The sequence below is a fragment of the Bactrocera oleae genome, chromosome 2 (genome assembly GCF_042242935.1).
Source record: "Bactrocera oleae isolate idBacOlea1 chromosome 2, idBacOlea1, whole genome shotgun sequence".
NCBI classification, from domain to species: Eukaryota; Metazoa; Arthropoda; class Insecta; order Diptera; family Tephritidae; genus Bactrocera; species Bactrocera oleae.
The window spans coordinates 42,622,410-42,638,939 of NC_091536.1; the positions used below are offsets into that span (position 1 = coordinate 42,622,410).

General features: G+C 34.7%; 1 protein-coding gene across 9 annotated transcripts in view; it reads left to right on the plus strand.

Moving 5' to 3' along the window:
• Bili (FERM domain-containing protein 8 Bili) overlaps positions 1-16,530 on the plus strand; it is a 530,804-nt gene that overhangs the window by 489,846 nt on the left and 24,428 nt on the right. The window contains exons 10-11 of one of the 9 annotated variants that reach the window (XM_070113044.1): positions 10,586-10,710; positions 10,813-10,950. The exons of the other annotated variants lie outside the window; for them this stretch is intronic. Of the exons in view, the coding sequence (XP_069969145.1) occupies positions 10,586-10,632 (47 nt within the window). The 3' untranslated portion in view covers positions 10,633-10,710; positions 10,813-10,950. Of the gene's footprint in view, positions 1-10,585; positions 10,711-10,812; positions 10,951-16,530 lie in introns of those variants that run through there. 9 annotated transcript variants of the gene reach the window in all.

Consider the following 16,530-nt stretch of genomic DNA (forward strand, 5'->3'; position numbering starts at 1 on the left):
ACTAAATAATTGAAATTACGAATTTTTAAGAATGCCATTTGGTTTAAAGAGTGCACCAAGTATTTTCCAACGAGCTATGGATAATGTAGTAAGAGAATTTATTGGAAAATTCTGTCACGTATATATTAATGGTATAATTGTTTTTCCCCGCAACTTAGAAAACATTTGAATCAAGTATCAACTACAAAATTCGAATATGAAAATATCATTATAAAAGTCAAAATTTTTTGAAAATAAAGTTGAATTTTTGGAGTATATAGTTGCAAAAGATGTAATTAAAATAAATCCGTATAAAGTTGAAGCGATTTGTATCTTTCCATTACCAAAACAGTACGAAAACTTCGAAGTTTCATTGGAATGATGAGATATTATAGAAAATTAATCAAGGATTTCGCAGCAATAGCTAAACCATTAAACAAACATTTATCAAGAGGAAATGGACATGTATCTCAGCATATGTCAAAGAAAATTGCAGTCCGCTTAGAGCAAGACGCAATTTTAGCATTTGAAAAATTAATACAATTACTAACCAACCAAGTAGAATTAACTCAGCCAGACTTTAAGAAAAAATTTATATTAGCAACCGATGCCTCAAATGCATTAGGTGGTGTATTAAGCTAAGATGGAAAACCTATTACATTTATCTCTAAAACATTGAATTCCACAGAAAAGAACTATGCACTTTATGGAGTATCAGATTTAGAAATACATACAGATCACAAACCTTTGACTTCCGCAGTCTCTTCGAGAAATCCTAATGTAAAAATGAAAAGATGGCATACCATTATTGAGGAATTGCTCCAAAATCGATTTCTTCCTCCAAGAAAAATTAATATATAACTGATGATTCATCAGAAATGGACACACAGCATTCAGCAGAGGGCTCTGACAAAACACAAATTCCAACGAAATGAAATTTCGTTTCGCACTGCTTTTGTTAGCTATTTTTAGCGGGTTTATTTCTGGCATCCCCTTATTAAAATCAGGGAATTTCGAACAGCTGATGTCAAAAAAGGCGGGATGCCAGAAATAAACCCGCTAAAAATAGCTAACAAAAGCAGTGCGAAACGAAATTTCATGGAACGACACAAATACTTTTGAATAACGTGCAACTAAATTTTATTTGTTAATTTATTTTAAAACGTTCATTATAAAACCATGATCTTTTATTATGACTTGTATTGTTTCTTTGTTATAATTTTTTATTTATATGCTATTTTTTATGTTATATGATTTTTTAAAAATGTTATAATATAAATACAAGTATATAGGGATGTATATGCGTTATATAGGCCTAGTCGGGGACGGAGCACCTAAAAATAATATCGATATGCAAAATACCCACAAGTTATTTTTATAATACCTAATCCATTTTCGTTCGACGGTGGCATGATTGGCAAATGTTATAAAAAATGTGGGTTTTGACAGGTCTCTCTCGATTCAAAGAGTCTCGCATCATTTCATCCTTGCAAGTAGAACGATCGCAGGCAAGAAGGGGGTTGGAGCGCACTGCCACATAATTATTTCCGATAGTTTTTATTAATCGAATTTATTTTAAAAACGATTATAAGTAGGAATTTATGTATATTTATATTTTTACATATATTATTATTATATTATGAAAATAAGTCATAAATGCATCAATATTTTTCAATACAAACTAAGTAACATATTAATATATTATGAGACCTCACTTGACACGCCCCCGTATATGGTGGCAAGTCAACGAAATAACGGCGAGTTCGAGCGGACATTGTGTTGTTGAAAAAAACCAAATTACGACTTTGTCCACAAATAGACATACATAAGAGCTCGCATACAAATTGCCGCCGAATTTTGCGCATCTGGCAGAGTTTACAAAATTTGTTTGAATCGACAATTTTACGACAATGTCGGTCGGCTATGTTGTCTCGTTTTGTCTTTTTTTGCAGTGGTTTGCTATTGAAAGTTGACTTAGGCTCTTTTGAAATATTGCGATTACCGATTGGGCTGCATTTTCATAGCGTCGTATTTAGATAAAATGGGCTAAACTGAGAAACTATGAAATAATGATATTAAGTAAACATATAAAAGTACTATATACAGTGTGCTTAGAGTATATAGAAGTAGTTAATGATTTCATATACATGTCAATTTTATATATATTTTTTAATTTAATGCCATATATAGTGCATAATAATATGAATAAAATTAAAATAATATTTTAAATCGCTAATAGGTCATGTTGCCAATTCTCCTTTCTGAAGGGAATATCAGACAAATTCTTCAATTTCTGATTTTTAGCATCGTCGTGAGGAGGCAGCTTGTGGGCAACATACAAACGCGAGGGGATAGGTAGGATTTTCAGTGGTGGCTGTCGAATTGTAACTTGAATGAATTTTTCTCGTTTTACTGAAACCATTCAAATTTAATTTCATTCATTCATTTTATTTTATAAACTTAATTTCGCATTTGCGTAGGAATTCTATATGAAAACCAAATGTGGTTTACCAGGCGCACAGAAAAAAATAACGCGGCGCATGGTCGTCTACGTTGTTTTTTTACTTGTCCGAATGTTTGAATTTTTTACAAAAGGCATATTGAGGGACATACATACATATGTACATATGTGTACGTATATGCAAATATATTTGGACATGCGAATGAAGGTAAGCAATTTCAAGAATATTCACATATGGACATATGAACATTTGAAGCAAGTAAACAACAATAGCTGTTTGAGTTCACAGATTAGACAAAATTGCTCCAATATCGTCTGTGGTGCTGCTTGTATAGGACACTTCTTTATTGCAATGTGAAATATTTTGCCTCAGTTTAAATCCTATCAGATATTTTTAATACTCTTTTTTTATTTTTATAACTTTTTTTATTAAATGATATTTTAATTCTATTAAAATCAGGGAATTTCGAACAGCTGATGTCAAAAAAGGCGGGATGCCAGAAATAAACCCGCTAAAAATAGCTAACAAAAGCAGTGCGAAACGAAATTTCATGGAACGACACAAATACTTTTGAATAACGTGCAACTAAATTTTATTTGTTAATTTATTTTAAAACGTTCATTATAAAACCATGATCTTTTATTATGACTTGTATTGTTTCTTTGTTATAATTTTTTATTTATATGCTATTTTTTATGTTATATGATTTTTTAAAAATGTTATAATATAAATACAAGTATATAGGGATGTATATGCGTTATATAGGCCTAGTCGGGGACGGAGCACCTAAAAATAATATCGATATGCAAAATACCCACAAGTTATTTTTATAATACCTAATCCATTTTCGTTCGACGGTGGCATGATTGGCAAATGTTATAAAAAATGTGGGTTTTGACAGGTCTCTCTCGATTCAAAGAGTCTCGCATCATTTCATCCTTGCAAGTAGAACGATCGCAGGCAAGAAGGGGGTTGGAGCGCACTGCCACATAATTATTTCCGATAGTTTTTATTAATCGAATTTATTTTTAAAACGATTATAAGTAGGAATTTATGTATATTTATATTTTTACATATATTATTATTATATTATGAAAATAAGTCATAAATGCATCAATATTTTTCAATACAAACTAAGTAACATATTAATATATTATGAGACCTCACTTGACACGCCCCCGTATATGGTGGCAAGTCAACGAAATAACGGCGAGTTCGAGCGGACATTGTGTTGTTGAAAAAAACCAAATTACGACTTTGTCCACAAATAGACATACATAAGAGCTCGCATACAAATTGCCGCCGAATTTTGCGCATCTGGCAGAGTTTACAAAATTTGTTTGAATCGACAATTTTACGACAATGTCGGTCGGCTATGTTGTCTCGTTTTGTCTTTTTTTGCAGTGGTTTGCTATTGAAAGTTGACTTAGGCTCTTTTGAAATATTGCGATTACCGATTGGGCTGCATTTTCATAGCGTCGTATTTAGATAAAATGGGCTAAACTGAGAAACTATGAAATAATGATATTAAGTAAACATATAAAAGTACTATATACAGTGTGCTTAGAGTATATAGAAGTAGTTAATGATTTCATATACATGTCAATTTTATATATATTTTTTAATTTAATGCCATATATAGTGCATAATAATATGAATAAAATTAAAATAATATTTTAAATCGCTAATAGGTCATGTTGCCAATTCTCCTTTCTGAAGGGAATATCAGACAAATTCTTCAATTTCTGATTTTTAGCATCGTCGTGAGGAGGCATCTTGTGGGCAACATACAAACGCGAGGGGATAGGTAGGATTTTCAGTGGTGGCTGTCGAATTGTAACTTGAATGAATTTTTCTCGTTTTACTGAAACCATTCAAATTTAATTTCATTCATTCATTTTATTTTATAAACTTAATTTCGCATTTGCGTAGGAATTCTATATGAAAACCAAATGTGGTTTACCAGGCGCACAGAAAAAAATAACGCGGCGCATGGTCGTCTACGTTGTTTTTTTACTTGTCCGAATGTTTGAATTTTTTACAAAAGGCATATTGAGGGACATACATACATATGTACATATGTGTACGTATATGCAAATATATTTGGACATGCGAATGAAGGTAAGCAATTTCAAGAATATTCACATATGGACATATGAACATTTGAAGCAAGTAAACAACAATAGCTGTTTGAGTTCACAGATTAGACAAAATTGCTCCAATATCGTCTGTGGTGCTGCTTGTATAGGACACTTCTTTATTGCAATGTGAAATATTTTGCCTCAGTTTAAATCCTATCAGATATTTTTAATACTCTTTTTTTATTTTTATAACTTTTTTTATTAAATGATATTTTAATTCTATTTTCATATTATTTCCCTCACTACATTTTGCTTATAGAGTGGTGTAATTTATTGCGTCGCCTGATAGGATGGTGAAATTTTGAAGTTAATAATGAAATTAGAAATAAAATATCATTTAATAAAAAAGGGTTAAAAAATTAAATAAGAGTATATAAAAATATCTGATAGGATTTGAAGTTAGGCAAAATATTTCACGTTGCAATAAATAAGTGTTCTATACAAGCAGCACCACAGACGATATTCAAACAATTTTGTCTAATCTGTGAACTCAAACAGCTATTGTTGTTTACTTATTTCAAATGTTTATATATTTATATGTGAATATTCTTGAAATTGTCTTCCTTCATTCAATTAAAAAAACTAGATTTGCAAATCAAATATTCGGGCAAGTGACAAAAAAAACGTAGACCCACCATCATCGGCCAATAATATTCAAGCGAACTCGCGGCATATTTTCTAAGTATTTTATATTACAACGACAACAAATTCATTCATAAGGAACGTGCGTCTGCTTCAAAGCAAAGTGCGTTCGTTCATAACTCGGCGCCGCGCTATTGTTTCTGTGCGCCTGGTAAACCACATTTGGTTTTCATATAGAATTCCTACGCAATTGCGAAATTAAGTTTATAAAATATAATGAATGAATGAAATTAAATTTGAATGGTTTCAGTAAAACGAGAAAAATTCATTCGAGTTACAATTCGACAGCCACCACTGAAAATCCCACCTATCTCTTCGCGTTTGTATGTTGCCCACAAACTGCTGCCTCACTACAATGCTAAAAATCAGAAATAGAAGAATTTGTCTGATGTTCCCTTCAGAAAGGAGAATTCACAACATGACCTCTTAGCGATTTGAAATATTATTTTAATTTATTTCATATTATGCATTATATATGACATTATATTATAAAATTTATATAAAATTGCCATTCATATGAAATCTTTAACCACTTCTATATATTCTAAGCACCCTCCATATAGTATTTTTATATGTTTACTTATTACCATTATTTTATAGTTTTTCAATTTAGCTCATTTTGCCTGATAAGAACGCTACTAAAATGCAGCCCAATCGGTAGTCGTAGTATTTCAAAAGAGCATAAGTCAACTTTCAATAGCAAACCACTGTAAAAAGGAAAACGAGACAACATAGCCGACTGACATTGTCTTAAATTGTCGATTGAAACAAATTGTGTCAACTCCGCCACGATGCGCAAAATCGGCGTCAATATGTATATATGTATTCATTGTATAAACCTACTAAACTTTTTTAATTTATGCAATGTATATATGTATCTTTGTCGACAAAGTCGTCATTTCGTTTTTTTCAACAACACAATGCCCGCGCGAACACGCCGTTATTTCGTTGGCTGGCCACCATGCACAGAGGCGTGTCAAGTGAAACCTCATAATATTATTAATATGTTACTTAGTTTGTATTGAAAAATATTGATGCATTTATGATTTATTTTCGTAATATAATAAGATTATACGTAAAAATATAAATACACATAATTTGATGAGTTTTGGTTTTACCAAGCTTAAAACAAAACTTAATGTTGTTCGATGCTCGTTTTCCGACCGACACTACAAATGTAATGTCACATGTAGCTCGATATCTCAGCTGTTATATAAATTTTATACGACAACACTGAAGAATACACAATTGAGGGATAACAATTGAGGGCATAAACTAAAATCAAAAAATTAAAAATTAGAGAAAGAAACTATTTCGTGAGATCGAAAAAATTATGTAAAAATTTTTTGTCACATCCGCATACATATAAAAAGTGCAAAAGCAGATTCAATTGCCCATATTGTCACAAAAGACATCATTCAATGCTTCATTACAAATTTCCCAGCTCAGGCCAAAGCAGCGCTTATAAGAAAAGAACTACGGTATAGTTGTAACAATAACTCCCAAAACACAAACTCCCGCAAATTGCCAAAAGGCACCACCATTTTCAAGCAATAAAAACGCAAATGCAGTATGCTTTTAAGCTATTATATAAATATTAAGCATTTGGAAAAGGTTTCACACCTCAAGTTAGAAGATCCCAACTGCAACATCTTGCTTAAATAGTCAGCTACATACCTCAGATAATACATGAGTGTGTTGAGAAAATTTCAAACATACTATAGACACAAAATACTATTTTCGGTTGGATCCTTAGTAAACGGAACCAGTTACCACCATGACAACTCAAGTTGAGGAAACCTCAAAAGAATACCTCAATTCACAATTGAGGAAATTTTGGGAGTTAAAAGAACTCCTCCATATCAATTACAATTTCATAAGATCAGTATTGTGAAGACTTCTACAAAGCCACAACTACTCGATCAGATAACGGCCGGTACGTCGTGCGACTACCACTAAAACCACAATTTTCCAATACTCCACGTATTGGCACAAAAATCATAGTCAGAGTTTCCTCTGATAATCTCAATGTTCAAAACACCAATATATGTATAAGTATGTAATCCAAACATATCACCAAAATATATTAATAAATATTCCAAAAGATAATTTTTTGTACACAAATTTCCTCAAATTTGGAAAGGACAGTACAAAAAAAACACAGAGGATCCAATGCAATGCGATATCTGGCTAGTTTTAATATCGTACTGTTTCAATATCCGTATTATTCCTACAAACAAAGACGCAAATTTTATCCTCTGTGCCAAAATTGCGACCCTACATGATGGCTTTCGCCAATAATGATAAAAATCCTGATTCAAGAATTATGGCTTATGGAATCAACAGGGACGAACAAGCGAAACATCTTCACTTAGAAAACTGATCCCAGTTTACACATAATTTAACTTTGTTCCACGTTGGACAAACTATTCCCACAATACCAACTCAAACCACACTGCTTCGGCGACGCCTCTGAAACCCCATATTACGCACCAATACTACTTGAGCTATGTGGTATTGCTAAATTAGTATCCACAGTGCACACGCATTTCAACAAGGCAAAATATAAATTATATCGTTCCGATTCCGAAATTGCTGTAGCCTGATTAGAAAGGCCACAGTGTGCATGAAACACATATATATATTCAACCCCACGTACACTTGTTCATGCGCGACATAATTGTCCTAGAAAAATCGTACTGTGTGATATAACATCCTTGAACGATTTTATCGTTCTTCGGGCTCTTCAGAGTAGTTTAATAAATTCTTAAATTTACAGAACAAAACAAAATAAAGTTAAGGGATCACCATACTCCCAATGCGATACATCGACGCACCTAGACTTGCAAAAACAAAGGTCGCTCTTATCGCATTTATCTAAGCGCTCCTTATATTGTAACTATGACGAATTTACCATATTACAAATTCGAAATGAAGCCGTTCTCAACTCCCTAACCCCAGGGCATATTCTCAAAGGAGCGCCCATTCTGGCCACACCTGAGTTAGGCGTGGAGTCGCTATCCTTAACAAGGCAGTTATAAAGAAATTGTAAATAAACATACAAATAATAAACCGATAAAAAAATACGTTAAAAAGCAACTAAAAACTCCATAAACCCGCAAAATTATGTTACTTTTCTCAACTCAACTCTCACAACAAGATATATAACATCAATTTAAGATTGTTTGCCTAGGCATATAGATAAACATGGATATCCTACGACTTTATTAGTACACCGAAACACATGCAACAGCATATACACATACCCAATAAGGTCTGCGTTCACCCGACACCCTATTTTTTAAGTGAAGTAAAAACACAATGTAAATAGGTAATTCAGTTAAAATTTTCTACAATTTCTTCTTTATATTCTATTTTTAAGTTCAAAATGCAAAAACAAAAATATATATTCCTATTTTCATTTTTGTGATAACGGAATTTTAGTGTACGGAGAAGTAAACATAGGCACCATTAAGTCTGCGTTCAGCTTTAAAATTAGTTATAAAAGTATTAAAAATGATAAAGAAAAATTAAATTCAATATTTTGTTGGATAGCCGCGTGGTTTTAAAACCTCGCTCAATCGATTAATCTGGGACTATTCTTCTTTCATAACACTTCGCAAAGCCTCTTTACTCTTTATTGTATGCTGACGAATTTTTTTCCAACAGATCCCATAGATGCTCAATAGGATTGAATTCAGGTGATTGAGGGGGCCTTTTAAGTTGCCTAGGAGTATTGTACAAGAGCCAAAGTCTAACTATTTCCGCAGTATGCTTCCGGTCATTATCTTGCCCTGTGTTTCAAATTGCTTTTTAAAATGTTCAAATAACCCCATTTACCAATTGTGGATTCAATAAATTCAAGCGGGCCCACACCACCAGCCGCCATGCAACCCCACACCATAATTCCGCCACCTCCGTGTTTAACTGTACCAACAATATTTTGCTTTTCAAGGGCAGTTCCTGACTTGCGCCACACCATTTGTCGACCTTTTATGCCAAAAATGCAAAATTTACTTTCATCCGAAAATATTACTTGTCTCCAGAATTCCGGCGACTTATTTACATATATAATTATGAGAAAATTCAATGCGCTTTCGCCTGTTTACAAGTTAAATATATGGTTTCTTTCGAGCGACTCTGCCACGATATCTAGATTTTCGTAAAATTGTTCTAGCAGTTTCGGCACAAATTGTTTTTTTAATGGTTATATTTACGTTTTCAATAATCTTTGTGGACGTAATTCGAGGGTTAACTTTCACCATATTTATTATTTTCCGTTCTTCCCGGGCTGATAATATTTTCGGACGGCCAGATAGCGGCTTTGACGTTATAATTCCGGTTTTTTTTTAATTTTTTACGACGCGCTGGATAGAAGAATACGTTCTTCCAATAGTTTGCCCGATTTTTCTAAAGCTTTCGCCATCTTTCCACAACTTAATGATAATTTCTTTTTCCGACAGACTAATTTCTTTTCCTTTGGTTTCCATTTTTTCAAATATTATTAAAACGCGTCACGAGCTATTTAAACGGCTAATTATATGAAAACACAATAGAATCTACGCAAAAAGAACGAATAAATTCATGAGAAGTAACGGTATTTCCAATTCAAGCTAACTGAACGCAGACTTAATGGTGCCTATGTTTACTTGTTCTTACACTAAAATCCCGTTATCACAAAAATGAAAATAGGAATATACATTTTTGTTTTTGCATTTTGAACTTAAGAATTTAAAGAAGAAATACATGCAGAAAATTTGAACTGAATTACCTATTTACATTGTGTTTTACTTAAAAAATGTGTCGTTTGAACACAGACTTTATTGGCTATGTGTATGTGTAATACTTGCCAAAATATTCGCCTAATGGGCTCAGGATGTATTAATGAGTTAAGCCTCCCATACCTATAGACATCACTCTACTCGGGAACAATTGGTGCACCCTAATGAAAAACACCACCCCTGGGAACACTCAAGGTATTTCACCCCACACGACGACACCACCGCACTCAACCTCTGAGAACAACATGCACGAAGACACCTTACCAAAAGGACGGGATCATCACTCCCACTGCATTCGCTATATACAATTCGACAACCTAATTCAACCCAATGGTTTACAAACATCGCTTCGAACTTTATACTTTATTCGACCATCCACTTCGACACCGTTCCCCAACCCTTTTCGATACACAGGTTCAAGGCATTCGTGTTTTCGTTTAACAGCGGTCCCGAACTGCTGTCTTCATTTCACTATTTAAATACATAAATACATTAAGTGTAACAATCATTTGTGTTAAAAATAAATTATCACTTATTTCCTATTTGTTATAAATATTATGTATTTTCCATCCCATTAAAGTGGACACCAAATTATTCACACCCATCTTTATACGTTGGATACTGTAGTCCATTTCTTTACCTATTTCTTGAAATTATAATGGTCCGGTGACATTAACAATCAACATTCGCAGATAAACGCAATAGGTAAGTCTGCCTTGGATTGACTGCATATACAATGCAATACTGCAGATACAATTATTATAGCACGATTTCCTTTGTTAAAAATATGCGTTGGCCGTTTTCCAGATGCAGAACTACATATATGGATAACTACATCCTGTTTATGAATTTGGAAACCGAAGATATGCCAGGCAGCTCCATTGGAGCTGATAAACTGGTCAATTTCATAATTCGTTATTTCATCCCTAACATTTATTGGAGGAGCATTTATAATAGTAGTATCAATTCAAAATTCACTTTATTGTCAATGTCAATGTCTACGATAATAAATATTTTTAGCATATAATGTTAAATTCACTATATAATAAAATAACTTGAGTACTTGCACTGAAAAATTTAAATGATACGGATAACAGTCACGGCTACTATTAAGACACAAATAAGACCAAATAAACAACATGGACAAAAACTGTATAGAGATTGGGAAAAAGGAAGCCCTTCGTTTTTCTCCCTACTCCGTAATGTTTGCTGCTTTAATGTTAAAAGGGAGACACCTGATGAAAATTATAGGATACTACAATTATTATATTCGGTTGCCATCTTGTGGATCTGTGGATGGAACGGCATAATATACAAATTGCGATTAACAATCAGGGGTTGATCGTATAAGGGTGAACTTTTAGAATTGTTTCCTCTAAATCGGTCCAGTTGTTTCGGAGTAGTTTGGCAACAAACACCTTGACAAGAGAATTTTGTATATTAGATATGCTAAACGAAAGCAATTAAAAAAGAAAAGGGGAGTCTATCTTTTTAATGCTTATAGGCTTCATAACGGATACCATCGAGAAACGTTCTTCAAAATAAAGGATATGGATAAAAAAGAATTGTGTGCCCATACAAGAATGTCTCGGAAGTTGTATGACACTTCACCTCACACTTCTGTAAGTTTTGGTGACTTTTACTCCGTTTGTTATATTGCTTAAGGTGATTTTTAGGTACTTAACATATAGGACTCCTTTCGGAAAATTTGCGAATACCTCACGAATTATTTTATGAACAATGGTGCAGTAACTTTTCAAAACCATATAAAGTAAAACACTTCTATAGACATTCATATAGGTATATATTGGTACTTTATTATATTATATTAAAACTGAATGATTCATCCAAAATTTCATCCAAATTTGTCCAGCAGTTTTAGAGTTTTTTACAGCATCATACATATATTAATTAAATAAACCAAAATATATTCAAAATACACAGCCTACTATACTTATATTATCAGACTGGTTCTGTAATTTACTGTTTTCACTTTCACCCTTTAATTTACACATTTTGTTTTTCAAAATAAATTTCGAGTGAAAATGAATGTTCGGAAAAGCGAATTCACAAGAAAATATTCGGTTATTACTCACTTCAAGTCAATTGTGTGAATTTTGTAAAATTATACAGAAAACAAGGAAGGGCTAAGTTCGGATGTAACCAAACATTTATACTCTCGCAAAGTCAAATGGTATACTCGTTTGGGATTTCTTTGTGGATTGACTGATATTTTCGGTAGAAGGTCAACTATAGGCACTGGGGTCCACATATTTAGTACTTAGGGGCTTGAACAGTTTTGGTTCGATTTAGACAATTTTTGGTCACAAGGTGGCATACTTTAAACGTATTATTCACGCAAAGTTTTACCCCGATATAATCATTGTTGCTTGATATGCATAGTGGAAAGTGAAAGAATCAGATGGAATTGAAAATGGTGTTATATGGGAAATAGGCGTGGCTGTAGTCCGATTTCGCACTATGACATAGAAATATGAAAAGAACGTTATGCACCGAATTTGGTTGAAATCGGTTAAGCAGATCTCAAGATATGGGTTTTCACCTAAAAGTGGGCGGTGCCACGCCCACTGACTAATTTTGAACGCGGTTCCTATAAAGTCATCTTATACCATTCCAGAGATAAAATTTAATATCTCTGGCGTGTTTAGTGCTTGGTTTATCGCGCTTTTAGTATTTTTTAACTGTCCGTCTGTCCGTTCGTCCGTGCAAGCTGTAACTTGAGTAAAACTTGAGATATCTTTATGAAACTTGGTACACATGTTTCTTGGTACAGTAAGACGGTTGGTATTGCAGATGGGCGTAATCGGACCACTGCCACGCTCACAAAACGCCATTAATCAAAAACAAATAAATTGCCATAACTAAGCTCCAGAACAAGATACAAGACTGTTATTTGGTACACAGGATCACATTAGGGAGGGGCATCTGCAGTTAAATTTTTTTAAGTGGGCGTGGTCCTGCCCCTAATAGGTTTAATGTGCATATCTTCTAAACCGCTAAAGCTATAATAACAAAATTCACTGGAAGCAAATGAACCTCTACCTACAATGTGAAAAAAGTTGAAATCGGGCGACAACTCCGCCCACTCCCCATATAACGGTAATGTTAAAGACTACTAAAAGCGCGATAAATCAAGCACTAAACACGCCAGAGACATTAAATTTTATCTCTGGGATGGTATGAGATGACTTCATACGAACCGCGTTCAAATTAGACAGTGGGCGTGGCCCCGCCCACTTTTAGGTGAAAACCCATATCTTGAGATCTGCTTAAGCGATTTCAACCAAATTCGGTGCATAACGTTCTTTTCATATTTCTATGTCATAGTGCGAAATCGGACTACAACCACGCCTATTTCCCATATAACACCATTTTCAATTCCATCTGATTCTGTCACTCTCCAAGCAAAAATGATTGTATCGGGGTAAAACTTTGCGTGAATAATACGTTTAAAGTATGCCACCTTGTGACCAAAAATGGTCTAAATCGAGTCAAAAAGCCCCTAGGTAATGAATATGTGGACCCCAGTGCCTATGGTTGACCTTTTACCGAAAATATTTGTCAATGTGTAAGACATATTATTGAAATTCATATAATATTCATATATCATCTCGATTATAGTATGCTTTTGTGTCAAAAATGGGTTGAATCGGATCAATACTTCCTTTAATATAAAATTTTTGTAGCACCTGAAGTAATTTCCCGGGCTTTGATTCTTGCAAGTTGCGGGAGTATAAAATGTTCGGTTACACCCGAACTTAGAACTTCCTTACGGTGTTCTTGTTTTTTTATTATCAGATAGAAAAATTCATATGTCGCTCCCAACTACTAGAAAACATATTTCGTTGTAGATTTTGTAGGAAATTGAATGCTCTACAAAATGGTCTTATACGGCTTTTTGGAAAATTTTCAATAATATAACTTAATGAAGAAAGATCAGTTTTAATTGCAAAGCTCATAATCTTATAGGAAATTTACTGATCCACAAAACTGGTCTCTTTTTTCTCTTTTTGCCACTTCTACAACATGTTGTTACAGAGTATAATAGTTTTGTTTACTTAACTGTTGTTTGAATCAACTAACAAAATCAAGATTGATAAACGGTTAGGCACATAGCTAAGATATAAAACTCTTATTTAGTACAGGGGTTGCAGTACCAAGGGGAACCTGTAATAAAAAAATTTAAAAAAAAGGTTCATGTCCCGCCTTCTAATAGCTTTAATATATATATCTTCTAAACCACTTAAGAAATAATAACCAAATTCGCTCAGGACAGATCCTTAAAGAACCCGACACTGTAAAAAAGTATGACATTGGATGATTACCCCGCTCACTACATACATTAAATTTTACATCTAAGGTTATAAAAGAGGGCTTTATAGGAGCCCGGGTCAAAACAGGACGAGGGGCGTGGCACCGCAGACAATTTTAATCAAAGTCGGTACATAGCATTATACTGACGATCCTATGTAATATTGTGAAAACGGCGGACTACAATCGCACCTGCTTCTCATATAACACAAATTTAAATTCCATCTGGTTTTTACACTTTCTAGTAAACGAATTGTGGGATGTCCACAATAATGTCCGATTTATTCACTTTCCAAAAAATAATATAATGTGATTACATACAAAAATAGTGACGACGTGCTTACAGCTGGACGATGCGTGATGAAAAGGAAAATGGAGGTACGTCAGCATGACAGATAGTGTAGGTTGAACGTTGCCATATCAGCTTTATAAATAACTCTTGCAGAGTTGCATTTGTGTTTGCCACATCACTTCCACCTATGCGGGAAAGCGAAAACGTACTCGTCGTCCCGATTTTGGCTATCCTCGGCGACGAAGGCTGATTTTTACCGGTCGATGAAAATGTTCACGTCCTTTCCACGAATTTTGACTTTGAAAAACTTGTCGTTTCGTTCGACTACTTGAAATGGTCCCTCGTACGGTGATTGAAGCGTATGGCGAAAACTGATGGTGTTGTGTGCAGACTCTTACCCACGAATGGTGCATGAGCTGAGTTATTTGTTGTTGGTGACGGCCTCAGTGCCTGCATGCGTATGCGTAAATTTCCGACAAATTCACCTTCGGTGACGTTGTGCGTGTGATCTTCGGAAATTAGCTGACCTGGTAGTCGAAGAGTGTTGCCGTAAACCATTTCTGCGGGAGTCGCTTTTACGTCATCTCTCCATGCGGAACGAAAGCCTAAGACAATTAGTGGGAGAACTTCAACCCACCTATCCGTCATGTTTCATTTTATCGCTGCTTTCAAGGATGTATGCCATCGCTCGATGAGCCCATTTGACGCTGGGTGGTAGGCGGTGGTACGTAAGTGTTTTATGCCTAAAATTCTGGCAAGGTCTCGGAAGAGTGTGGATTCAAATTGTCTTCCCTGGTCCGTTGTTACTCTTGTCGGTACTCCAAATCTCGCGATCCAATGTGTGGAGAAATTATAAGCAATTGTTTCTGTCGTTATATCTTCGAGCGGGTATGCCTCCAACCATCGGGAATAACGATCGACTATTGTCAAGCAGTATCGATATCCCTTGCAAGGTGGTAATGGTCCGACGATTTTCATACTGATGCGGTCAAATCGTTGATCCGGTAAAATGAATGTTGATAGGGGTGCTCTGTAGTGGCGTTGTATTTTGTTAATGCATGAAAAATTCAATACTACTTCATTATTAGCTGACACTGAACAATGTTTGCTAAGGCATGTGATGTCGTCGATGAGTTTTCGTTGTCGTAGGTTGACCGATAAGTTAAAATACGATAAAAAATCCGCTCCGATGATGGCTTGAGATACGTCGACAACTATGAAATTCCAGGAAAATTGGCAGCGTAGACCCAAATTAACATGCATGACTTTTTCACCGTAAGTTTTTATGGTGGACCTGTTTGCTGCGTAGAGGTAGTTACTTTGGTCAAGATGTCTACGTTGTTGTTACGTAGGTGGAGTTACGCTGACTTCGGCTCCCGTGTCGATGAGAAATTTCATTGTAGATACCTTATCTCGAACTATTAAGCGTCGATTTCCTACCAGATTTACTCCAGACTAATTAGTTTAACTTTCTTGTGCAGGGGCTGCGACATTTTTTAGCTTCGTTACCAAATTTAGGTGGTACCAGCAAAAATCGCTGAAGCTGTTGTTTTGCGTGCCGGAGCGTGCGCGTGTGTGGCTGTGTGCTGGACTTCAACCGCGTGTACATGTGGTGTGTCGCTAACCTCACTTATTTTAACTGCGAGCAGAGCTACTTTGTCCAGGATATCGTTGCTGATGGAAATTATTAGTCGCATGTTGGATGGTAACCGACTCATCCAAATAGACTTGAGTATGTTGTCGTTTATTTCGCTGCCTGCTAAACTATGCATCTCGCGCAAGAGTTGGGATGGGCGCATATTACCAAGCTCTTGTTCTTGTAGTAGCTTCTTTACACGTTTTTGTTCGGAGTCTGCGGATTGCGTAATTATGCCATTTTTTAGTGTTGGGTACATGTCGCT